This window comes from Chrysemys picta, chromosome 3 (genome assembly GCF_011386835.1).
Source record: "Chrysemys picta bellii isolate R12L10 chromosome 3, ASM1138683v2, whole genome shotgun sequence".
NCBI lineage: Eukaryota > Metazoa > Chordata > Testudines > Emydidae > Chrysemys > Chrysemys picta.
In genome coordinates, this window is record NC_088793.1 from 194618205 (window position 1) to 194645704 (window position 27500).

General features: G+C 40.1%; 1 protein-coding gene across 29 annotated transcripts in view; it reads right to left on the bottom strand.

The window, feature by feature from the left end:
- Positions 1 to 27500, bottom strand: part of EHBP1 (EH domain binding protein 1) — a 326704-nt gene that overhangs the window by 43423 nt on the left and 255781 nt on the right. For 10 of the 29 annotated variants that reach the window (XM_065589728.1, XM_065589720.1, XM_065589723.1 and 7 more), the window contains 5 exons: positions 22420 to 22567; positions 14276 to 14383; positions 4675 to 4802; positions 1879 to 2017; positions 1621 to 1727 (listed from right to left, as the gene is read on the bottom strand). In XM_065589728.1, coding sequence (XP_065445800.1) covers positions 1621 to 1727; positions 1879 to 2017; positions 4675 to 4802; positions 14276 to 14383; positions 22420 to 22567 — 630 coding nt within the window. The remainder of the gene's footprint in view (positions 1 to 1620; positions 1728 to 1878; positions 2018 to 4674; positions 4803 to 14275; positions 14384 to 22419; positions 22568 to 27500) is intronic. The other 19 variants (XM_065589729.1, XM_065589725.1, XM_065589714.1 and 16 more) reach the window with 7 other exon arrangements.

The following is a 27500-nucleotide window of genomic DNA, read 5'->3' on the forward strand; positions in this document are numbered from 1 at the left end:
AATTCTCCCGAAGGCTCTTTGAGACAGTTTTAAGGTTGAGAAGCTTAATACAGATGAGGCTTGTTTTCAGATTCCTCTTGTCCTTTGCAAAGGGATATACCTACAGCCATTATCCCTTGGGAATAGGAGGGGAAAATGCAGGCTCTTTTATCATCTGTATTTCCCTACCACTGGCTAACTTGTTGCTGGATTAGTTAGTCAGTCACAACTAATTTGACTGAATTTTTTCAATTGTTTCTCAGTAAATATTGCTGAAAGAGTCGGTACAGCTTCACAGTCAGACAATAGGGATAACAATCATTACAGCAGGGTATTACTGCAAATAAAGATAAATTCACAGTGAAGGCTGAGAGGATGGCACACACAGTCCCACAACTATATGTAACAAGCCTGGAACTTTAAGATCTTGGGCACCTGGTGAAGTAGGCATGTTGTTGCAACACACTGCGGTCACACCAGAAAATAGCATCAGTTCTAAAGGAAACTTTTTTTCACTGGTCTCGTGGCCACAACAAAATTACTGAGAGACAGCCTCCAAGTGAAGTACATGAACAAGAGAATTAGTGTGGGCGAGTTGAAGTGATGTATGATATGTGAAATATATTGCCTTTCAACTACAATTAATTGAAAACAGTATAAAAATGTCACTAATGTCAGCATGCAGAATTGTTCACAATGCTATTAGAAGATGAAAAGAAATGCTGTGTCAGGATGAAATATTCCAAGTGTTCATGTGTATTATCTGCATTTATAATGCAAATTCACTGAGGAAGACCTTACCAGCTTTGCTAAAGCACAACTATGCTAATAAAGTAGCTGAGAGATTGTTAAGAAGTTAGGTGATTTACTATAGGTATCACAGTATTACAAAATCTCTAACTGGCACTGAATTGCTTCAGCAAAAAGAACGAACGCATTTAGACAAATTGTGGACAGCAACATATGACCACCATCAAAGACTATGCTGTGCTTCCAGTCAAAAAATTCAGGTTAAAACTTGTTCTCCTGCTTCTGTCCCGCAGCTGTCCATCAAAAGCAGCTTTCTCCCTGCGGTCTATCAAATATTTCCCTCACAAATCAATTTTACACATGATCAGCCCATACCCCTACTGAGCTGAACCTCCCCGTTAATTAAGTGAAGAAATTACCATATATATTATATTAATGCAAACATCATTCAGCTAGTAATTCACGGCTGATCTGGATAATGGAAAGGTTGAACACCCATTAACCCAAGCCAACAAAATGGGTTGGCTGAGAAATTCTAGCAGGTCTCATGTGACTCTTCCCTCTAACTGCAGCTCTGCGGTATCTGCTATTGTAATAATTAAAATCCTCCCGGTAGATCAATACTGGAATCTCTTTATGGGAAGTGCCCTGATGGAAATGTCTCAAGGAAGCTGGGGCTGTGGAACTCTGAAAAATTCATTTTTTTTTATCTGACAATTATCACCACACTGCAGACTAATTCAACAGCGCACCCCTCTCACTCTGCTTTGAATGCACTGGAGATTGACATCTAAAAAACCCTAACATCTCATTTTAACAAATAAAGGCACTATTTCCACATACAGTTTGGAATTATCAGCAATCATGAAACCAGACAAAAAATTAATATACATTAAGCACTTCATCTTCTGATGGCTTCCTCTGAGTTTCAGTTATCGCTGCCTTCTCCTCATTTCCTCTCTTTGTATCTTCCTGTATTGATCTTTGCCTTTTCATCTCTTGAAAAAAGGGGAAAGACATGTAAAATTATTATAAAGCTTGATATTTGTGTATTGAAATGTGGACTTACATTATCAGGATTTTAATATATTTATTGTTAAATATTATTAAATCATAAGATGGGAAAACATGTTTTATATTTTCTCCTACCTGGTCGGTTCTCAACATATTGACTGAAAGACTGGAGCTGAGTTTTCCTGATTGTAGAGTCCTTGCTGAACACAACAGGATTTCTAAAACGTTCTGTTGCTTTTTGTAATCGCTCAGCACGATGTTCTTCTGTTCCATTCTGTCAGAAAAACAAGACATACAACAGATTCTTTTGTTTACAAACGTGAAGTCACACATTGGAAAGGTATGTTTCAATGACAGAACACAATGCGGGTTTTGCAGAGAATTTCACAACTCAGATTGCTGTTTGTGGGGGATAAAAGTATCAGCTGCTGAAAGAGAAGCAGAGCGATGAACTTTTTTTGGGTGGTGATTGGTTTTGGTTTGTTTGGCATCATCATCAGGCAAGACTCTGTATTACTCAACAGCAAGATCTGTTAAGTATGGCCAATATCTTTCAGTGATGTGGATTTTAAATGACAGATAACTCTTTTACAACTTTAATTTGTCCTGCATGGTATACATTAGTGCCAACCTGCAAAGTGTATACTCCTAAACCTGATCTATAATCACTTTAAAAGCATGTTGCCTTTAGTCTTTCTCCCTCACAATTCTGCCCAGTAAAGAATTCTATCGTTTTGTATAGTCCCACAGACTTGTATGACAAGAAGAACTAGTTTCTAATTTTATGCCCATTGAGATAAACCACTAATGCTGGATGAAGGCTAAAAGGTAGGATTATAATACTATCCCACTGAACTGCATTTCATCAGCTATAACTTTCCAAAGCCAGATTTGTAAGTAAGCCCTTTACAGCTAAGGAAACTACAATTATCTTTTCCAGAGCTTCCTATGTTAATACTGGTAACAAATTCAAATGGTTCTATCAACATGAAATATCCCAGAAGACTGAACCACTGCAATGTGTGGAAACTGCAGATACCGAGGTGCTGTGTACCAAACAAATATTTCATTTTATACCTAATCTTTTATTATTTTTATTAAGTGTTTTGAAAGTAAATAGGGAAAGGCTAAGATGCATGACTAATAGCTAAGCCTGCTGAATGCTGAAACTGGTTATCAAAAGCTACCAAGACTTTGCCCTTCCTCTGCATTGAGACAATCAGTAATGAGGGAGTTCTCCAATGGCCTATTCTCTAGCCTCGAGGAGGCCTGGGATACAGAATCCTCAAGGGAAGGTAACAGTTTATCCTTTTCCACAAACACAGAATGCCTCATTTATAAACGTGTAAACTGCATTTTATTAAAACACAAATCCAACTCAATGCGGAAAGCTCCATGAGAACAGATGGACACCATATATTCTTTGCAATACCATTTTTAAACTCTTCGTTAAAAAGACATACACAAAGGCACGCTGTTAAGTTGCACCTTTTGTTGGAGTAACTTAAAAAAAAATCAATTAATACAGAAAAGCTTTATAAAGAAACACCATTTTCATCAGGTTACTGGATATCAAATTGCCCTAATGAAGGTGCCTGTGTGCCATTTATTGAACTAAGCTTTAAAAAAGTATCACTTTCATTAGATGTATGTCTTTTCAGATGTATGTTTTTGGGCTGTTATGATTCTGGTTTTAAATAAAAGGTGGCTTCCTGTTGTTAGGACAATAGATATTTGACAGTCTGAACTCAAGTCTTTACCAAAATAAACAAACAAGGCTAATTTTTTAGACCTGGCAACATGCTAAAATATCAGTGCGATTAGCAAGTAAATCCCATTTTAAGAAACCTTTTTATGACTAGGGACTTCTGCCACTTTACAAATGTATTCCTCTAAGCCCACTAATTCAGTTAGCCTTTTCAATCCATTGTATTATTCTTGGGCCAGCTTCATTTTGCATTAAATCCACTGCAGAAAGCTAAATTGAACGCAAAAATCAGACTTGATCCAGGCTTCCTTTTGTTCAAAGATAGAGACCGAAAGTCCTCTACTGCTGCCACACACTTTCATCACCAATTTATAGGAACCGACAGTGTACGGGAAAAGCAATGAAAGTCATTGTTTTGGGACTTCAAAGCATCTCTGTATCTGGGGAAGGAAATCCTTTCAGTCAGCAGTGCTGTCCCCACAGTCTGCAGGTGGGTGAAAAGTTATACACAACTGGAAGTGCCCCAAAGCCATAGAGATATTAATGACATGCGCAGGCTATTTTTTATTTAGTTGTAATAACTTAAAAGGGCCTAATTAAGAAAATGCAATGGAAAACTCATAGGTATGTACTTTATGTTAAAATGGTGTACATTAAAGATTGACAAAACATGCAGCATATATACTTGTCTTAAAATTCATTTTTCTCAGAATCCCTCACCTGCAGATTACACAGACCTGTATATATATTTTACAACATAATACATTCTAGTTTTGGTTGAGCAAAACAGGTGGTGAGACTTGAAAGGGAAGAAAAATATGTGGTGTCCAATTTTGCTCTCACTGCAGTCAATGAGAATTTTGCCACTGACTTCATCAGGAGCAAGACTGGGTCCACAGTTTCTTCCTATGCCTTCATTTCAGATTTAAGTGGTAAGCTGAACAGTAAGAATTTAGAGGTGTTCAGACAGACCTCACAATTATGCCAGCCAATTACAGCTATAGTATGGCTAAAAAAAAAATCATAATATAAACAGAAAATGTGTTGATGAATACATAGAAAAAACCCCACTGCACTGCAAATTCTGCAGCTGCACTGCCCAGCAGATTCTCTGCATTTCTTACTGTGATGGATTCGATAAGAAATTATTTTCCTCATCATAAAGTACAAAACAGAAATCAGAACACACAGGTACTGAGATAAAAGCATTAATCAAAACTTACCTTAATGTCTTGCTCTGAGCTATCAGTTACAGCTTTCTGAGCCGCACTGGAGAGTGAATTTGCCACCTGTGGCTGAGCTTCTAGGAGCTTCTTCAGCTTCAAATCCACCAACTTACTGTTTTGTTCTGCTAAATATGCAAATACCATGTACAACAGAGTGAGATGCATTTAAATGGAGAGTTGCTACAACAATGTATCAGTTTAATAGAATTCGCAGTACTATCATTTTAAACTAAAAAGTGAAAACCGAGGAGAAAAAGATCTGTAAAGCACATATTGAACTAGATCTGTATGTGTTACACATGCAGACATTTCCCAAGTTTTCTTAAAAACATACATTAAAGGAAGTTAGCACTTGGTTCTGGACCATCAAGTACAGCTTGTGCTATGTTATAAAGTAGCGAATGAGATAAACACATGAACTTCACAAAATGTTAAGTTCCTCTCAACTGGTACACACATATACTCTGGCTTCTCTTTCGGATCTATAAAAACTCCTAGAGAACAATTTACTTTAAAATGGAATATTAAAAATTCATCAGGTATTTTAGGTTCTGATAAATTATTATTATTTGTAAACTTGAATGGTTAACACAAGGTTCCTTGGGCACAGCTTCTCAACTTTAAAACCAGAGTAACAACAAAGCCATCTTTCTAGTAATGTTTGTTATAAATTATGGAATATAATGGAGTTAGAAATGAAATCAAACACTTTTATTACTCTATAAAAAAATAAAATCTTCAGGAGCCTCATCCAAACCCCCAATGAATCATGTCACTGGAAAAATTCCTATGGACTTTGCATCAGGGCTCATATGTACAATATTTCACTTCCCATTAATGCTTATTTGACTACATGCCACGTATATAGTTTTTTGTATGTGAGTAGTGTGTGCACGTACACCCCCACCCCAACCATACATATGACCACACACATATTTGAGAGAGAGAGAGATGTTAATAGAATATATTACAATTTTGTGAGCTACAGTCACACTGGTAGGCAGCAGAAAGCGCATCACCTGGAGGCATTATGAACGCAAGTCGTGCTTGGGGTGAACACACTGCAGAACAGCACTTGCTACATGTGTTCTACAGGTGTACCCTGCACTCCAAATTGCAGTCCTGTACCCACAAGCTAGAATGCAGGAAGGAGGAGCCAAACTAATTTCCTAACGGCACTCCTTCTAAGGCTTGGAGTTCCTGTGAACAGTGTTGGACATCCTGTTCTCCAAAATATTCCTGAGGAGTTAACAACCAAATATCTGCCTGCCTCCTACAGAGTCGTGATATGACGGGGTGTGAAGAAGGACAACTTCACTCTTCTCTGACACACCGATGCACGATGACCATAATTTAGCCTAACATATGAGTGCACACACATACGCACTGGCTTATACAGAAACACCATGCAATATTTGTAATACACAGATGTTCACATTTTATAAAATACATTCACAGCAGCACATGGTAGCAGCATTAACAAATATTGATGCAGGATTTAAAATCAACAACTTCCAGATTTTGAAAAAAAGTTCTCAAACCAGTTTCCTTTTACTTCATTTATGGATTCTGCCTAAAATTCTATGGAAAGAAGAAGGGTTCAGCAGGTAACAAATTCATTAATCAAGTCACCGATGATCTCAAATAGAAAGGACCCCTTGCGTGTGCATCCCATCCATTTGTCCCCAATAGGATCTCTCTTACAAAAATGGTCCACAGAAAGAAAGGTTGGAGAACCACTAGGTTAGGAGACATACCATAAATAATCAATTCCTGATTGTCTTCTCCTCCCAAGTATAAAGGAGTAACTCACCTTGTGCAATAATGACGGTTCTTCGAGATGTGTCCCTATGAGTGCTCCACTGTAGGTGTTGCTGCCTCCCTGAGCTGCAGATCGGAGAATTTCAGTAGCAGGGTCCATTAGGCCCACACATGTGCTGTCCCCCCATATGCTGCGCCACGAGTCTAGTCAGCATGCATGGGCTAACCCCCCCTCAATTCCTTCTCTGCCACAGAGTCACTGACAAGAACTCTGAAGTAGAGAGGAGGTGGGTGGATTGTGGAGCACCCATAGTGACCATTCTTAAAGAAGGCGATGGATGAGATCGATCTTGTGGCATGTGTACAAACTGAATATGGAAGGGTCATGTTGCTAATTTGGTAGCACTGTCTGATGCAATTCGGAACCCACTTAGTGAGCCTTTGGTTTGATATTGCTGAGTCCTTGGATCTTTCCACAACGGAGAAGAAAAGTCTAGGACAGTAGTCTCCAAACTTTTTGCCCCCACACTTCCCTTACCTGGTTCACGCCCCCCTGGGAGCTGTGTGATTGGGGGCTGGGGCTGGGAGCAGGCCTGCGGTCGAGGCCAGTGGGGCAGGCACTGCAGCTGGGGCCGTGGCCAAGAGCGAGGCCACAGTCGGGGTCAGGAGCTGGAGCCAAGGGCCCCAGTTGGAAGCAGAGCCCCGGCGGGGAGCGGGGCTGGAAGCTGGGGCCAGAGTGGAGCTGGCGGCAGATTGCTCCCTCCCCGCCTCCTGGGGGCTGGCCTGGGCCCCACTGGGCCCCCCAAATATTCCTCTGTGCCCCTCTAGGGGGCACACCCCAAAGTTTGGGGACCACAGGTTTAGGGGACTTCCTGAAGACCCTCATCCTGTCAAGGTAGAAGGCCTGGACTCTCCTGATGTCGAGGGTATAAAGTATAGCCTCCCTGTTGCCTTGGTGAGGCGTGGGGTAGAAGACTGGAAGGTGAATCAATTGATTCACGTGAAACAGAGCGGTTACCTTGGGGATGAATTTTGGATGCGCCCTGAGCATAATCTGGAAAGAATACTGTGTAGCAGGGCATGTGACATCAGGGCTGCTATCTCTCCTATTCTTTTGGATGAGATAATCGCTATCAAGAATGCCATTTTCGTTGATAGATATCAAAAGATTTAGTTGATAGATGTCAAAAGTCAGCTCTTTCAATACCAGGTTTAGATCCTACATGGGGTTAGGAAGTGGAGGCTGAGGCTCAGCGGGAGGAAGTGGACACAGGTGTTCTTGACCGCTCTCAACTCGAGGAGATTGATGAGGGATATCTCTGCAGGCAACCATTTGCCTTGTGTCACAAGGCCATTTAAACGCATGCCCTGCCCTGTGTCTGATGCATTGGTGCTAAGGAGCGATGATGGTGATGTCTGCGAGAAGGGGATCCCTTTGCACACATTTATTTTATTAAACCCTAGAGAAATCGTTTTGTGGTTGGGTCTGACAGCACTGAGTACCCTCTACAGGTTGGTGAAAAGCTGTGATAGCTGCTAGATGGGCCCTAAGAGAGCTTAGGGGTAGTCCTGACTTTTTAAGGGTCAGCACATGGTCTAGGATGTGTGGAAGAGATGTGTATGTTGGGCAGATTTGTTGGGACATGCACCAAATCTGAAACTTGGACCATTTCTGCAGGTAAGTTTGTCATGTGGAGGACTTCTTACTGTGGAATAGAACCTCTTGTACTTCCCTGGAGCAGGAGCTCTCTAGCTGCTGGAACCATGCTTTGAGGCAGAGAATCCATAGGTTGGGATGCAGAGTATGCCCTTTGTCCTGTGAGAGGAGGTACGGAATAGCCAGGAGTGAGATGGATTGCACGTTCAAGCTGTGCCAAGCAAGGGTACTAGGTCTGTCTTGGCCAGGTAGGAGTGACCAGAATGACATGAGCGCTGTCCCTTTTTATTTTTAGTAGGACCTTCAGCAGTAGAGAGAAGGCGTAAAGAAGTTCCCCGTCTCATGGGAAAAGAAGGGCCTCGCTCACGGAGTGTTGTCCCTTCCCCACCCTGGAGCAGTAGCATGGACATTTCTTGTTCTTGTAAGTGGCAAATAGGTCTATGGATGGTGATCCCCCTTGTGTGACGAGGTCGTGGAGCACGAACGGATGTATCTCCCACTCACGACTGAGACTGTCTATTATTGAGTTCTGTGTGCCAGGAGGAAACCCGTGGACAGGGTGATGTCATGGGAGATGCACCAGTTCCATAATGTCATTGCTTCCTCACATAGGGAGGGTGACCCGATCCCCCCTTACTGATTAATGCAGTACATGTATGCTATATTGTCTGTTAGGATCTTTGTGTATGATTCTGCAATCAGCGGGAGGAAGTGGACACAGGTGTTCTTGACTGCTCTCAACTCGAGGAGATTGATGTGGAGGGATATCTCTGCAGGCGACCATTTGCCTTGTGTCAAGAGGCTATTTAAATGCATGCCCTGCCCTGTGTGTGATGCATTGGTGCTAAGGAGCGACGATGGTGATGTCTGCGAGAAGGGGATCCCTTTGCACACATTGGCCAGGTCCTTCCACCAATCTAAGGAGTTTCTGATCCTGATAGGGAGTGACAGGGGTTTGTCCAACCTGTCCCTATTTGGTCTGTAAATCGAACTGAACCACTGTTGGAGGCATCGCATGTGGAGTCTAGCATGCGGTATCACTGCCTTGCCCACTGCCGTATGTCCTAAGAGTTGGAGGTGGAGCCTGCCTGCATTGTACAATGTCTATGAGTGAAACCAGGGATAGGAATCTGTGTTGGAGGTTAGGAGGGCTTTGGTCTGTAGGGTGTTCAGGTCAGCCCCTATGAATTCCAGGCGTTGCTCTGCAGTGCGGGTTGACTTCTGGGTGTTGATCTGTAGACGCAGTTCTGTGAACAAGTGTATCGTAGTATCAATGACTTGGTGAGCCTCCTTGAGAGATTGGGTTCGGAGGATACAATCGTCCGGGTATGGGTAAATCATTATCCTTTGTGAGTGTAGATGAGCAGATACCACTGAGAGAATTTTGGAAATTTTGGAAAATTCTCTCAGGGCCGATGAGAGCTTGAAGGGGAGGACTCTGTATTGGTAATGATCATGTCCCAGAGTGAACCTGAGAAATCGTCTGAGAGTTAGTAGGATCAAGATGTGAAAATAGGTGTCCTGGAGGTCAAGGGCCAAAAACCAGTCTACCAGTTCCAAGGCTGGCACGATCATTGATAAGGTGACCATCTTGTGCTTCTGAGCCTTGACAAACTTGTTGAGAGCTCTGAGGTCCAATATGGATCTCCAACCTCCTTTCCTTAGGGGCATTAGAGTAGAATCCTTTGCCTCATAGATGTTGAGGTAGTGGTTCTATGGCTCCTAACCTACTCCTGTAGCAGTAAACATCAGAGAAAAGAGTCCTTGAAGAGGGATGGGGAATGGTGTTGTGGAGGGGGTAGGGAGGTGAAATGAATGGAGTATCTGGATCGGACGATCTGTAAGACTCATCGGTCTGATGTTATGCATTCCTAGGCACTGCAAAACGTTGCCAATCGGTGACCAAATGGGTGTACAATGATGTTGGTTGTATCAGTCGGGGTGAGTGGTCTTGTGGCGCCTCAACCTGCCCATCAAAAGTGGAGCTTAGATGCAGGGGGTTGGGATGAAGGTTGTGGGCCCAACAGCTTGCATTTTGGGAATATACCTTTCTTTCTTTGCAGCTTGTAATGGTACTGAGGTTTGTATTGAGCCACATATGACCTATGCTAGGATTGAGGACTAAATTGTCTCTCTTGCCTGGGTGTACAGATTTCCAGCGACCTGATGGTAGCCCTGGAATCCTTCAGGGTACGAAGGGAAGTGTTGGTCTTTTCGGCAAAGAGCTTAGTGCCCTTGAAGGGAAGATCTTACACTGTAGACTGAACCTCTTTCGGGAATCCCGACAAGTGGAGTCATGATGCCCATCACAGCACCACCGCCGTGGAGATGGACCTAGCTGATCTGTTGGCGGCGTCAAAGGCCAATTGTAGTAATGTTTCTGCTACTAGTTACCCTTCCTGTATGATGGCCTAGAAGGATTCCCAATGTACCTCTGGCAGTTTTTCAATAAAATCATTAAGTTTATTATAATTTGTGCAACTGTATTTGGCCATGAGCACCTGACAGTTGGCAATATGGAAGTGTAAGGTGGCAAGGAATATGCCTTTCTACTGAAAAGATCAAGATGCTTCCAATTCCTGTTTTAGGGCATAGCTCTGGACTGGTGTTATCTGCCACGGGAGTTGACAGTGTCCACAATGATGGAATTGTGTGGAGGGTGGGAAAAGAGGAATTCTGATTCCTTGCTGAGGACATAATATTTTTTGTCCACACATTTGCAATTTGGCACCACCAATGCTGGGGTTTTGCACACTGTTTTTGCCAAGTCTAAAATGGCTTCATTTATTGGGAGTGCAATCTTTGAGGAGGATGAAAAATGGAGAATATCAAGAAGCTGATAGTGGGCATCTTTGACCTCCTCTAATGGTATGTGGAGGGTGTCCGCCACCCTCTTCGCCAGCTCCTGGAAAAGATGGAACTTGTCTGCCAGAAATGGTTTGGGGAGGCATGATGGCTTTGTCCAGAGAAGAGGAGGACATGGTCTTTAGTGTTATTTCCTTCTCAGGACTGGCTTCCTGTTCCTTTATCTCCTGAGGCAGTTCCAAGGCCCTGGATGCTGTGGCCAAGGATGTGTACCCGGAGGGGTCTCAGGCAAGGCTTGAAGCTCGAGAAGCAGGCTGTCGGTGCGCCACTCAAAGGTCCCAATATGGCCATTGTGGTGGCATAGGGCCTGGTGGAAGTACTCACAGGTGGCTGTACCAAGATGGTGTTGTTGGTGGAGCCATCTGTGGGTACACTCTCAGGCCTTGTTGGTAGTGGGTCTCATATGGAGCTTGGGGGGAGTACTGTGAGACCATCTCCTCTGACTCATTATCTGAACCCTTGCTAGACAGCAGAGAGGCATGGCATGGTTGCGGGAATATCCTCTGTGTCCGGTAAAAGCTCGGTGCTGCAATGTATGCTGAGGTCTCTGTTTTGGTGGAATTCTGCCAGTGCTGAATGTTCTGGTGTTGGGAGGGGGGGTGGTGGAGACCTTGTCTGCACTGGTCTCTCCAGTGCCGGCTGAACTGCTACTGGCAGTGCCGAGGCCAACTCATGTACCAGGACGGTCTTCTTAGAGTGCTTACTCAGTACCAAGGGACAATAAGACTTGGTGCCCACGCCCATAGATTCTGTGGGCCTGTCAGCAGCACCAGGAGCTGATGGCCATTATGAGGCATGGGTGCCAGACTGAATGGTCTCGGTGCTGAAGATACCAAGCGAGATGGCGATCGTTTGCAGCTATCTCTGGGCTTACTTAGGGGACTCTCTTTTTAGAGAGCTTGTGAGAGGGGTCCCAGGTCTACTTCTTCGACCCACTTCTCTTAGATGTCAAAGATTGTGGGGAAGATTCACGTCCGCCAGGAGATTGAGGTTGGAAAGATGATTTTCTGGTGGAGCTCTCTGTCACTGCAGGATTTCAGCCAGAGCTGCTGGCAGAGGGTACACAGAGCGCTTCTTTGCGACCGGGTCCACCTCGTTGCAGGTGCGGCACTTCTTGAAGCCCAGGGAGCTGGGCATACCCCGATAAGGGGAAGGGTCCCCAGGGGGAAAACGGCCAGAAAAAGAAAAGAAGAATTACAACTAGACTACAACTAGAACTAGAACTGGGAAAACTATCTGACTGACAAGCAAACAGAGGAACAATAGTCTTAACAGACTGCTACTGGCTCTGTGTCTAGCCAGGGGCAGCTGAGAAGGAACTGAGGGGGGTTAGCCCGTGCACACTGACTAGCCTCATGGTGCAGCATGAGGGGGACAGTGCATCTGCGGGCGCAATGGACACTGCTACTGAAGCTCTTCGATCAGCAGCGCAGGGATTCAAGTGCACCTACAATGGAGCACCCACAGGGACACATCTCGAAGTACCAATATTTACTGGAAAATCTTTTGATAGGCTTTTATTTCAGGCAGTCAGACTAGATGATCACAGTAGTTTCTTTCAGCCTTAAAAATCCATGAATCTTTTAAACATCAGTTTAACCCTAACACTAGAAATATTCAATACATTTTCTGCACAGAAAATATCAAAGCAGAAACAATAAATGACGTGATTCAAGCTTATTAGGCCTGCAAATTAGCCTGCTCTGAGTGCTATTCCAAATTGAAGTATTTAATTATTTGTTGCTGCAGCTCAAAACATCCAATTTAGCTCATCCAAGACATGATCAACTCACATATGCAACCATTGTAAACAAAGTGACGTATAGATCATCATCAATTTAGTGTACAAAGAGCCACATATTAAATAAAGCATTTTGATTTAGTATACAATGGGCCAGATCCATGGGTCTAGCTAGTGTAGACAGAATGTGAGGACTTGTCTACATGGTGGGATAATGTGCTTTACGGGTGGTCTACGTGTTGCATGTTCATTGCTCTGTGTAGATCTTGCTAATGCGCTTTAATATAATGATGTTTGAAACAGTATTACGTTAAAATGCCCTAGGGAACCTTTAGTGCACACCAACAGGGTCTACATGGACATATTAACGCACAACACATTAGTGCAGTTTAGAAATCACACCCCCATACAATGCCTTACCCCACCAGGTAGACAAGCCCTCAGTCACAGGATGGCTAAAAGCTCTCCCTAGCATGCCCTTGTTCCTGGTGCTGCTCCATGCATGCCATACTTCTCTGGGCTGCTCTAACTTAAGCCAACTTTTAATGGGGCCACATGAAGCCAAAAAAGCAGCCATGTGGTGTACCATAGCAAAGGGGTGCACTAACCATGCTCCCTTTTCCTACTACAAAGGGGTGGACAGAGTATAAGCCCCTCCAATGGCTCTATAGCACTGCAGGATCAGAGAGCCGTTTAGACAAGTATGTGGATGCTGTGAGATTTTCAAAAGTGCCTACTAAGCAGGTTAGGTGCCTGACTAAGAGGCTTTGGAAAATTCCATTATGTGCTTACCTTAATTTTTAGACATCCAAATATCTTTGAAAACCTGGCGTCTAGTTACTTGAGAGAATACCCCCATGGGTAAAATATTGTCACACAGTTGTGTCAGTGAAGGAATCTGAACTCAAGCTTCCGTGGTTTAAAATTCCAACAAGGGGTTATCATCCTAACGTATTATTATTATTTGGCAAGCATGCCAAGTGGTCATGTACAGGCCATTCTAATAATATTAATGATTTTAAAATTTGGTATAGAACAAACTGTTATTTTAACTTTGTAAACCACCTACGGCCAATTCTTTCTGGGTTTACACCTCATACAACCCCACTGGGAGGAACTCAACGGGACTGCACAGGGTGTAGGTCTGAACAGAATTTGTGCTCTATAATCTGAGCACAAATACTTAATACATAAATAAATGAACAGTGACCAGTAGAAAAAATGAACATGCGCCCAGCCCCTTCACGTGCAATCCCTCAACAGACTTGTGAACATAAAAGCCTGCATGGCTTGGCTGGTGCACTTAGTGCAATCACACCTTATCTCCAAACAGGAACACACATTGGAATCCATCATTGCTTGAAATATTTCTTTTGTTGTTGATCTTAAATTTGAAGCAATAATAAACATGAAAGTAAATAATTCAGGAAAGTGAAATGAACTTAAGGGTTAAAAAGATTTGATAAGACACAAAGGTAGGCTAACATTACTAAACAGATAAAAGACACATTGATATTGATGATGATGAAGTGTTAGTCATGCAAAATACACAAAACAGCCATTATTTAAATTACCAGTAGAATCAAGGTCATTTTCTAGGTTAGTAAGTTCATCTCCACCTTCTGTAATAGAGCATTCAGGAATCTCCTCATTAGTATTTATCTCAGTATTATCATCCTCATCTGTAGGAACATGTAGCGTTAACGTTAGTATTTTGTCTTGTTCATGCACCATCCCAGTAACAACATTAGTGGTTTAGTGACAGTTGAGCACCACTATGGCAAGAAATGCAAACTGAAGTAACGAAATCAGTCTGCAGGGAGATTTCCCAGTTTTCACTAATAGGTATACACCTCTACCTCGATAGAACGCTGTCCTCGGGAGCCAAAAAATCTTACCAGGTTATAGGTGAAACCGCGTTATATCGAACTTGCTTTGATCCACTGGAGTGCACAGCCCCACCCCCCCGGAGCGTTGCTTTACCGCGTTATATCCGAATTTGTGTTATATCGGGGTAGAGGTGTATCTTTAAACTGATGCAATTCAATATATACACACAGTGGAGGTGCAATGGATGTAATCAGGGCAGAATTTGGCCTCAGGTACAATCTTCAATTGGGCTGGATGTCTGACCAATGCCAAAGAACACATAAGTTATAATTTTTTTTCTTACACCCTTCAGCATTCTAACAGGCTACCTGTGAATCACCTCATCCTTATGGCTGATCTTTGATACAGTAACATATTATGAGAACCATCCTTACAAGTAGACACCTACTGCTCTGTCACACCACCAGTTTGAATGGTGAGGCCAGTTGGCAAGGAATGCAGAGTTTTAATAAATAATCTTCATTATACTTTGCACTTCCATGGGGCCCTTCCATCGAGCATCTCAAAGCAGTTTACAAACATGAATTAAATAAGCCCATGAAGTAGGTAGAGATACTATTATCCTCATTTTGTAGATGGGTAAAACCAAGGCATAGAAAGGGTAGGTGACTTAAGGAAGGTCAAGCGATGAGCAAGTGCCCGAGCCAGGAACAGTTCTGACTCCTACTTTCCTTATTTTACTGAGAGACCATATACTGCACGTACAGTGAAATTAAAATAAGTAACATTAAAAGTAAGTCAGTAAAAGCTGGGTAACACCTTCAAAATGTTTAGCTACATTTTATTTAATAATTTCTAGTTTCTTCAAGTGAAGCCTTTTGCTGTTTGGCATGTATGTACATAAGAAATGGACTGAGGGGTATTTAGAGACTGGAAAGGGAAAGAGGATGGCTTTCATATGAAGGGAAGTTGGAGACAATTAGAAGGAACATAGGAAAATGGCAGTATTGGAGAATAACTATTACTTAAAATTGGAGGTCACACAGGTTAGTGAAAACTTACTTTGATACATTTCCAACTCAGCCAAACATAGAAGAGTCAAAATATGGTAATTAGAAACCGTCTAGACCCCACACCCAATCTTGAACACCCCCCCATTTTTGTGACGTTTGGATCTGGATCAGAACTTTTAAGCCTAATCCCTAGCTCTGTAGGCTAAACCAAACCCCTGAACTTTGGGCATGTACAGATCCTGCAACTCAGGTCCACATCTGTTGACAACAGAACTTATCCATGGAGGCATACAGAATACAGCCGATTTATTTTGTCCACCTGCTCGTCTTTACAATCACTGTAATTCACATATTTCAAGCTTCCCTATTTTTTTTTTTTTTGCTGCTACTCTTACTCTTACTTCCTCTTTAGACTGTCAATACATCCAACACAGTTGCTAATGTTCTTTGTGCAGCTTTGCTCGTTCCAAGTGTGGCTGTTGCTACAATGGAGAGGAGCAAAGCATTTTGAAATACATCAGCAACAAGTCCACCATAAAGTCAGGAGTTCTGCGATGTAGATGATGGAGTGGGGTGGGCAGAGGAAGATGTGTGGGATAACTCTAATAGCAGATTTGATTAGGGTGGGGTAGGGAAAGAAGGGGATTAAAAGGTGGGGGCAATTCTTTTGTGGGTTCTCTCTGTGTGAATCTACAAGGAAAAAAGTATAGGAAAGACTGGGGGAAGAAGACCATGAAGGAGATACACATAAATTTTCATGTGGGTGCAGGGTAAAGCTATGTGAGAAACAGGAAGTAGAGGGACTGTGTGGGCTAGGTCATGCTATGGGGAGGATAAGAAGGGGATCTGCTGTCAGAATGGGCATTATATAGTATACCTGGACTTCAGAAAGGCTTTTGACACAGTTCCACATGACATTCTGATAAATAAGCTAGAGAAATGAGGGCTCAACAGAACTACCATTAACTGGATACATAACTGGTTAAACAACCATAAACAAAGAGTAACTAGTAATGGAATGACATCAGATTGGAGGGAGACCTATTCTGGGTTTAACATCTTTATTAATGACCTGGATGTAAGAATAGAAAGCATACTGATCAAATTTGCAGATGACACTAAGCTAGGGGGAGGTTGCCAATACTTTGGAGGATAGAGCTAAAATTCAGAGGGATCTTGATAAACTGCAGAACTGGGCTATAGACAACAAAATGAAATTCAGCAAAGACAAATGTAAGGTGCTACACTTAGGGAAGAAAAACCAAATGCACAAATATAGAATAGGGGATAACTGGCTTGGCAGCAGCACTGCTGAGAAGGATCTGGGAATTGTGATGGATCACACCCTCAGCATGAATCACCAATGAGATGCTGTTGCAAAAAAAGCAAATGCAATTTTGGGTTGCATTAACAGAAGCACAGCATGCAAGTCACAGGAGGTGACAGTATCGCTCTACTTGGCACTGGTTAGGTCTCACCTGAGAGCTGTGTCCAATTTTGGTCACCAATGTATAGAAAGGATGTAGAGGAACTGGAGAGGATCCAGAAGCAAGTGACAAAGAGACTCAGAGGGATGGAATGCAAGCCATATGAGCAAAGGCTGAAGGAACTGGGTATGTTTAATATGGAAAAGAGGAGATTACGGGGGGATATGATAACAGTCTTCAGATACTTGAAAGGGTGCCATACAAAAGACGGAGAAAAGTTGTTCTCTCTTGCCACAGAGGGTAGTCAAGGGACAATGGGTTCAAACTACAGAACAGATTTAGATTAAATCTCAGGAAAAAAATTCCTAACTGTATGAAGGGGGGGGGAGGAGGAGGGATAGCTCAGTGGTTTGAGCATTGGCCTGCTAAACCCAGCGTTGTGAGTTCAATCCTTGTCGGGGCCGCTTGAGGATCTGGGGCAAAATCAGTACTTGGTCCTGCTAGTGAAGGCAGGGGCCTGGACTTGATGACCTTTCAAGGTCCCTTCCAGTTCTAGGAGATGGGATATCTCCATTTATTTATTTAACAGTAGGACAATGGAACAGACGCCTCAGGAGGTTGTGGAAGCTTCTTCACTGGATGTTTTCAAAAAGGTGGCTGGATAGCCATCTGTTTTGGATGGTTTAGACACAACAAATCCTGCATCTTGGCAGGGGGGTTAGACTAGATGACCGCTGCAGTCACTTCTAACTCTATGGTTCTATGATTCTAGGGACTGGATGATCCTGAAAAATGCTCTTGGTGGACGATGCATATTGAGTTGCAGCTATTTAGTAGATAAGACTATATGGAAGGGGAAGGTGGGTAACAGCAATATTATTGGTCCTTAGGTGAGGAACTAGGTAAGGGAGTATCAGGTGTGCCAGAGATAATGTTATTAGTAATGATCTAATTGTGGGAGAGAGGTTGGAGTATTTAAGGAAGCATTAAGGATGCCACAATATACACTTTCTGACCCTGTTTACATTTGAGCTATTTTGAATATGGAGGTTGGTTTTTGTTTTATTTGAAGTGTTAAGTTTGGACTGAAGAGAGAGAAAAATGGAAAAAAGTAAGAATTTCAGCATAAGGAATCTTGGAAGAATGTGGAAGGTGCTAGGATAAAGCCATGGAAGAAAAGAACCCAGAAGGAAAATGAAAATTGTTCAAAAGGTATTTAAAATACAGTCAACACAAAGCTATGTATACCATCCATCAAGAAATACATTAGATTAAAAACAAGAAATGCAGACAAACAAAGGTTTTCAAAGAAGAAACAAGGGTAAGCCAGAGGCACAAGAGAGGTAAAACACACCAGACATAGGTGAGTTGTGGCACAAAAATCACCACAATCCTGACACTCTTGTTGTCAGGTCTGGACAGGGAGCCCGAATTATCCTCTTACCCCATACCTCTAAAAGCTTCACTTAAATGAGAAAATTATACCAATTTAACACAATCAGTTTAGAAAATGATTTAATTAAAATGGTGCAACACCCTTGTGGGGACACACTTATTTCAGTTCAAGAGTATCTTATATCAATTTAGATTAAGTTGATTCCATACCGTCTTACGCTAAATTGATATAAGGTACTCTTGAACTGATTTAAGAGCATCTACACAAAAGCGGGTGGCACCAATTTAACTACATCAATGTCTAAACCAATGGTATCAGTTTCTAAACCGATTAATCAAATTGATACAATTTTCTTCTGCAGACAAGGCTTTTGTCAGGTTTGAGCCCAGGGCTGGCCTTAGGGAAAATAGTGCCCTGGGCAAAGTTCTATTTTAGCACCCTTTCTTTGAGTTTGAGAACAGCAGTGCGGGGCACAGAGCATGAAGACCAGCTTCTGGTCCTGGAGCCCAGCCGGGCTGCACAGGGAGGAGTTTCTGAGCCCCGGGGGCTCTTTGGGCCACACAACCACCTAGCAGGAGGAGAGCAGGTGCATGGGGGGACACAGTAGCTGGCCCCCTGGCTCTGCAGGGCCTAGCCTTGCTGCCTGCACTTCCCTGCCAGGCTGGAAGTTCCAGTGGCATCATCTGCCCCCCCAAGTTGGCCAGGGGCTCCATTTTCTAGGATTTTCATGATTAAATCAAGGCTTTCAAATAAGGCTGTACTGTTAATGCCAAAACACAAATTTCTCAATTAGTAAATAGAAATATTGAAGGAGATTAGAATTTCACCAACAAAAGTGAGCAAGAAATTCATTAAAAACATTTAAAACATTAGAAATGGACACGTACCATCTTTTTGAAGTGAAAAAAGAGAGAAGAGTCTAGTAGATTTATTTAATACCTCTTTTTTAAAATCGGGATGTATGAATCAATATATTTTAGGGAGAGGCTAATTAAATATGTAGTAAGAAAAGATTTATAGAAGATCTAGAAAATTATTGTAAGCTTGACAAACATCATATAGGGGAATATACTGGTACAAAACAGAAACAGAACACTTGCAAACATATAACTTAAGTAAGGATAGTACTCAGACAGTATTCACAAAAAAGTTTTTGTCTAATAAATCTGATTATTTTTAGCAAATAAAGAACTGAAGCAATATGTGATAGACACACAGGCCCAAATCCTCAAGGATATTTGAGTGTTGTACCACCATCAAAATCAATGGGAGTTAGGTGCCTAAATACTTTTGAGGATCTGGGCTATTGTAACTTACTTGGATTTAAAAAAATGCTAGCACAGTTTCACTAAATTGTTCCTTAGTAAAGTTAACAAGTAAGGCCTCTTGTTAGGAGGAGGAGGAGCTACTTGAGTAAATAATGATTTGGAAAACAAAGACATACTCTGGATGATGAGATGGAAGAATGTGGAGAAGGTTGAGTATGTACCACAAAAATAAGTAATAAGATGGTTATTGTTCACTTTCTGTGAAAAATGTGGAAGAATGAACATGTAGGAAAGTGATAAATTTTTGCATAAATAAGAGTAAGGGGGAATCAGAGTGGACAGATAACACAAAACAGAAGTGCAACAAAAGTCCAAATAACTTGGCCAGATTAGTATATGGGCAGACAAAAATCAGTGTAGAGAATATAAACCAGTGATGCTGGGCATAGTATATATAAAAATAGAAAATATGCTAGATGGTCATACAAGAAAAAATACAATTGATAATTAATAGATGTGATGGTGATAAAAACTCAAGTAGTCAGATTTTGACACCCTACTCCTGTTGTGTTCTATCTTACTCTACAATTAGTCATCTTGGAACTTGGTGCAATCACACATGTAAAGAGTTAGTACTCAACATGCATAAGAGTGGCAGAATCTTGATCTAAAATCTTATTCACATACTGCTAAACAATGACATTAAATAGCAGATATAACTTGGAATAAATAGAGGTATCAAGTGTTCTTGAAATAGTAACAAAGTGGAAGACTAATTAAGGAGTCTGAGGATCTTAGTTATTCAGAGGAATTAGAGAAACTATGGATGAAATCCTGGCCCCATTGAAATCGGTGGGAGTTTTGCTATTAACGTCACCGTTGGTTTTCATTGTTTAGGAAAGTGGAGATGAAGATTGGTCCTCACTAGGGTAGAGACAATTCTGAAGAGAATAAAGGAAGACAGACACTACAAGACTATTTGTGTTAGGGTCAAACGAAAAACTATCTTTGAGGGAGCTTACAAATTTAGTGAGGGAAAGGCCAGGTTAACAGAAAAACTCAGTAGAAATTTTAAACATGGAGCGCCATAGTCTATGGTGAAATATATGGTGGTATAAGTTGGTCATAAAGTGGGTGCAAGTGGCAAAGCACTGTAATTTGTAACCAATTTGGCATTCAAAGTGTGTATAAAACAAGTGTATTTTACACTCAGAGGTAGAAGGAGAAAGTGCAGCAGGAAAAGCAACTAACAGGTGGGTGTAATAGGATAACGTCAGTGTAAGAAATGATAAAGTAAAGCAGGATAAAAAATGATAAATATTTAAGTCAGATAACGAATGCCAAATTGGTTGCAATTTACACTACTTTGCCATTTTACATGTTTTCTAACTAACTTAAATGCTATGTGTAACCTATACTACTATATACGTCACCAATGAATTTGGCTTACGCACTTCCATGGAAGTACACCTGCATCAGTCAAGTCTAAATTTGGCCCAGAGTGTTTAATGCAAGTATATGGAACAAACTAGGAAAGGCTGCAATGGAAAAATGAGCAGTAACCATTTTTAATGGCGTTTGCTATTGTACCTCACAGCTTGAGCATGCTTTGAAGCAATATTTTCAATAGCTTAGAGGAGTTTTCATAAAGTCTGAACAGCTTATTCCACATCAAGGCCATGTTTTCCCTACTTAGGATGAATTCAGTACTGAAGAACAGCCCCAAACTGGAGACATCCTGCCATGCTTCATTTACTGGGTGAATGGAGGTAAACCAAAGATCAGACTTAAATGGAAACGTACAACTGCTATCCAGCCATTCTTAGCTTCAGTGTTAAATGGAGGAGGGAGTGGAAGAGCTATGGTACAAGTCAGTTGTAACATTAACTAAAAAGAACATTTAAAGCTATACTGAACACAGAAAGAAAACATATAATCAGTGAATCTAGATCTAGCAAAATAAATATAAAGTTGGATTTACCAGACATTTGTGCTTACAATTATGGGTTAGTATGAGACAAATAATTACTCCTTAGCATATTTAGCAGACACTAAAAGAGCAAGGAGCCTGGACTGAAATATGTGTTCCGTACCCATTTGAATTTGAATGTCACTACATTACTCCAGCTTGGAGCACTGGCAGATATATGAATTTTAATGACATTTCGAAGTCACTTTAGTAATATTACAGTAATATACAACTCAAAAACTGTCAAGGTAAGTGGTACGCGAAAAGACTGCCATTTAAAATCAAAGATTATTGTGCCAACCTCCCAGGTAATAACAATGTAATGCCAGAGAACTTCTTCGAAGTTCCCTTCAGAAACAGTTGTACTAACTCATTTTTTGTTTTTAAGTCAAGTTTCTTAAATCTTTATAACATACTTTCCCCCAGAGGTCACATCTAACTCCTACATTTTCAATGAACTCTGGAGATTTTAGCCACACCATTTCTATATGACTAATATTTCTTGCAATTCTAAAAATGCAGGAGTAATGTCAAATTTGTAGTTCAACAGGCCAATATTAGCCAACAGTTTTTACCTATATAGTTATATTCTTGTTGTAACAGATGCACCATTCTTTTAACTGTTTGAAATTAAGTTATATAACCCTGATTTGGAAAACCTATCCATTGCCAGTCATTTGATATATGTACCTGATGAATGGACAACAATTTCTTACAACAACATTTTCAAGTGTGAATAAAAGTGATACCCCCCAAAAGGTCCTTTCTGGTTTCTAGGTTGCCAGAGAAATAAGATACGAGGCTCCCTAACTCACCTCCAGACGCCTTTGACCTTTCTTTCAACTTTTCTGCAGCCATTTCAGTGTAGGCTGGAAGTTCTGACATCTTCACTCCAGATCGAGCTTCTGCTATTAGTTGACGAGCTCTCTCTCTCAGCTGCCGACGTCGCTCTTCATCTTGCTGCTAAGATATATTGAACAGTTGCCAACTCAGTAATTGACAGAAATGCAATTTCATTCTCAATCTGATCATCATGATAGTAACTGGTTTACAGCATGGTGCTTGGCCCACATTATAAATAGGATGCTCTATATCAGTTGGGTGTCACACCACAATTTTTAAAGACATACGGGAATCAGATTTTTAGGCATATCCAACATTATCATATATTAAAAATGTCATCATTTGTAATTTAAACCATTTTAAAATAAAATTATACCTTGTAAAATATCCTGATGCAAACAACTGTCAGAAACTTTTGTTTCTTAGCAATAGCTACAAAAATTTTATTATAGCTGCAAAAAGGATTTCAATACACTGAATTACTAGCGAGAGAAATATTCTACCATAATACTAGAATCAGGGGTCAGATACTGCTCTCAGTTACACAAGCAACTCCACTAACTTCAAGAATGTTATACTGATGTAAATCTGAAGTAAGAGAAGAATTTGATCCACACTGTTCAACTAATGCATCTTTTTTTTTTTAAATAAAATGTAACCTAAATTTAACCTGTTGATGGAGACTCTAGGGCACACAAAAATTTCTCTAATTTTAAAATGCCCCTTTGTTGGGTTCAGTACAGTAATTGTAAATATCACCCAATAACAAATCCAGTGTTTTTGTAAGGGAATCATTCAAGTTAACAATGTTCCGTTAAAAAATTTAAATGTATCATTATAGGACTATAAAATTTCAATCACATAACTAATTACAACAAATAGTAAACTTTTCATGCATATATTTCAGAAATGGAGTAACGCACAACAAATTAAAAAATACATGTTTAATCAAAACTGTTGAAAAAAACACAGAAAGGTGAGGAAAATGGAGTTTAAGCTTCGTTTGTCAAAACTTGCATTTTTCAAACTTAAGAAAAAGTTTAAAAGACACTAGTGCACTATAAACACTAATAAATACAACAAAACCAAGCATGTGGCTTTAAGTCAAATTTACCTCAAACTTAATTTATAGACATAACATAGTTGTTGAAATCAGGATTTTTGCAGATAGCCTTAATTTTGGTAGAATACAACCAATTAGTCTAATTTTGGAAAGCAGTATTGGCAACTTAATTTCTTACAATAAATGGCAAACACCATTCCCACGAAACAAGAAATTGAATATTCCACACCTGCAAATCTTTGTAAGAGCCTGCTACCAAGTGCTATTTAGTTTAAGTAATCATTAATAAGACAAGCACAAAATACTAATTAGGTACATTTTAGCCATTTCCATGTAGATTGTTTGTTTGTAGCTATTTACTCATCTTTGTTCTTGGTACAATAGAAAAAATGCAAATGAATGAATCAGAATGCAGTCCTAATGGGACTTTCTGTTTATAACCATTAGCCTAGAGGTGTGCTGTAATTCAATCCTCAAGCAGCAAGATTTAGCCTCATTAACAGCTTGCATGGGCAGGTTACAACTCATAAAACCCTACAGTAAACAAAGTATATGGACACAGCACAATATCTTGAGCCTGATTGACAGAATTCTGGTTCCCTATCAGATTGCCTTGATTTACTTTTCTGCTAATGTCCTAACACTATAAAGGCAATTTTGCTTGGGCCCTGCAAGCTCTTCAGCAGGATGGCATATTTGCTTTGTTTGCTTTCTCACACCTTAACTTCCCAGAAGGCACAGAGTAACAGTTCCATCAAAAACTTATTTGTTAAAGTACACACAGGAAAGAAAACTAGAAACCTTCTATGTGTACTATGCACTACAATAAATCAGTTTAATTTAATGTACAGCCAGCCAACTAACACAGCAACCAATTTTATTTCAACCTACTGTATCTGGCAACATTGATTACATTTGAATTTACATGAAGTGAAAGTGCTCAAATATTTCCATATTGTCACTCCTAACACAGGTGAATTTGTGATTTTAATTTAAATTAATTTAATTTACAAATGGAATCTGCCAAACTTATTTTAAAGTACTAGGCAGCTTAACGTCGAATGTTCATATGATCCAACTAAACCTACTGCAGTACATGGCTTATTTAATATCAAGCCAGGTACATGTTAGGAAAAAGATGTCCTAGAATATGGTAGGCTGATTTCAAAAGAGGAGACCTCATATCCCTGAATCATTATCATAGTCACTAGCATCCTCTTAGAGCAAATATAGATGGTTGTGGCTTGTGTTTGTGCTAATTAAAATTCAATCATCATTAGCAGAGAAGAGCAAAACAGCATATTTAGAGCTTAAATTTAATACATATATTATTTGAACTGTTGATTATTGAGCTTTGAGGGAGGAAATGATTGTGAAGAACCACTAAGTTTAAATTACATCGAAGGTATGATTCAAGTATATATAAAAGTTTCAAGTTAGAAAACAATTAACTTAAAATGTGCATTGTGAAACAATAGATTTTTATTGTCCCTTGCAAAATAACAAGAAAAAGCCCTGGTAAAGCTCATAAAGCACAAATATGGAATTTGCAACAGGGAAAGAAAGGGACATGAAAACTCTTATTACAACAACATATGCTAGAAAACTGTCCAATTCTAAAGAGAAAACTAGGTAAATCTTTCATCTCTCTGTCATGTATCCGCCATGCTGGGGAGACATAAAAGTTTACTCTGTTCCTCTACCTCAATTACTTTCTAATGGTCTAAAAATCTGCCACATGGATGCACAGCAAGTAAAACTTCACCATTTAAGGACAAACTCTTCAAGAATAAGTAATGTAATTCCTTGTTTCCTTCCTATAAAAATGTATTGGTATGCAATTTTTATATTTCACAGTTCACCGACATCTCGGCAAGCTTTCTTCCACTGCTTCAATGGTGCTACTTTTAATTTTATCCTCCTTAGTCCTAGTAATTAAAGTGATCAGCAGTGGCATCCCAACGGCTTTGACACAGCTACAACCCCCTAGCAGACTTCTGCTTTTAAGGGGAAGGAGAAGAGAAAGGACTAGAGTTTCATTTCACAGGAACAAGAAAATCAAGCTTCTCCAATCCTCAACTTTATCCAATTGTTCTTTCAGCAGTCTTTGGATCTTAAGAAACAAATAAAAATGGCTGCCATTAGGGGGTCCTTTTTGTACTTGCCGCAAATGTCAGTGACTGACATTACTTTGGCCAAAAATGATGCCATGGATTTGTGAAGGTGAATTAGAATGTGAGACACTGTCAATGTAGTTGCCGAGATCATTACCCTGCCGATGATGTCATTCAATGATATCAGAAATTTAGAAAAGACCAGCCTTAAAACACATGGAATACTCATGTCTTGTGAAAGCAACCAACAATCAAATCCCCACAAATACAGTTCATTAAATTTATTTTAAAAAAATGTTTATTCTCGTTCATTTTCAAGGAATGTTTCTATGGATTTTTAATTGCTTTTTGATTGAGTTGTATGTAGATCAGGTACAATATTAAGTTTGCACCAAAAATCTGCTCTTTTATTATTTTTTCTCTACACAAACACTTTGTACTACATTTGTTTAATGTTAAAGGAAAATTCTTTATCATGCTCAATGATCTTTTAATGACAGAACTGACAAAAATAAATTGGTTTTAAAGTTAGTGATTAATCTGTGTTAACATAAAATGAAAATATAACTCTACTTAACATGGATAGCAGTTCACATAGCTATAACTCTCAAAATTGTCCCTTGCATGCCCCGATTACATAGTACAACTAAGAAAAAGAACTTGACTGCCAACCCCTTTCATCATTAGACAGGAAGAACGGCTCTGTTATTAGCCATTCAGAAAGAAAAAGAATTCTGCGCTTGTCCAGAGGCAAGGATTATCAAAATGTACCTATTCACTTGCTACAGAACACAGACTAAAACTAAAAAATAAAATTACAAGATATTTAAAGGTTTGGTCAGGCTGGGTTTTTACTGTGACTTCGATCGGCTCTTGTTTGAGTAAACAGGATTTGGGATGAAACATTAAAACTGTTTAGCAGATCTATTCAAGCCATTTCAAACTTTTCTTATGCTGGTTTATAATACAACCAGACATGCTTGTAAATGGCCACACCTGCTCATTTCTCTAGGGATAGCCTGATCTCTGCTTTTTCCAACAAAGAAAGGAGGGGAAAAAACCCAGCCTTTCTTGTTGCAAAACAGAGCAGAAAGTCAAAATCTTTCTCAAATTTGTCCATCTGGTCAGATTAAATCTTTGATCACGCTAGGGATTACATTTATGTTTTGTACTCGGTACTAAAGTTTCAGAATAGCCCAAAATACACAGGTAGTGACCAAAATATGACTTGTCAAATAGGATAAACTTGATGTAAACAAAAGAGTATGAGGTCTGGATTTTAATGTCTAGTCAGACAAATGTTTAAGCAGGAAAAGATCAGCAACAAAAATAAACAGGCAAGAAAATTTAGGTATCTTCTGTCTTCAACCGCTACTTGGATTTATGTCTATGTTCCTCCCAACTGTGTAGTCTGAAAATATTTTTCACCAGTGTATATTGTATATAGTATTAGAATATCTCATTAAAATTAAAAGCCATTGGCATACATCATGTGTCACTGCTTGCCTGACAACACCTATGGAATGAAAACAAGAGTAGACAAAAGTATAAAACTAGAGGAAGCATAAACAATGCAATGCCAAATGTTTCCTTTAAAGTGTACTGGGACTATTTGACTGTAAAATGGAATCTGACCTTTCAAACCAAGGATGTGTTTTTAAAGAAACACATTCTGATTACAACCCCCACCCCACCCCAAACAATTATTGTGTCTTTTAGAAAACCTTAAAATCACTTGGTACAGTGGTGGAAAGAATTCAGGACTTGGAAAGAGGATCCATTTGTAATTTAATTCCTCGTTTCACTGTGAAAGTGATAAGTTCTTAGTTTGCTTTAAAAAAAAAACCTGTAAGGGGAAAAAAAAAAAAAAAAAAAG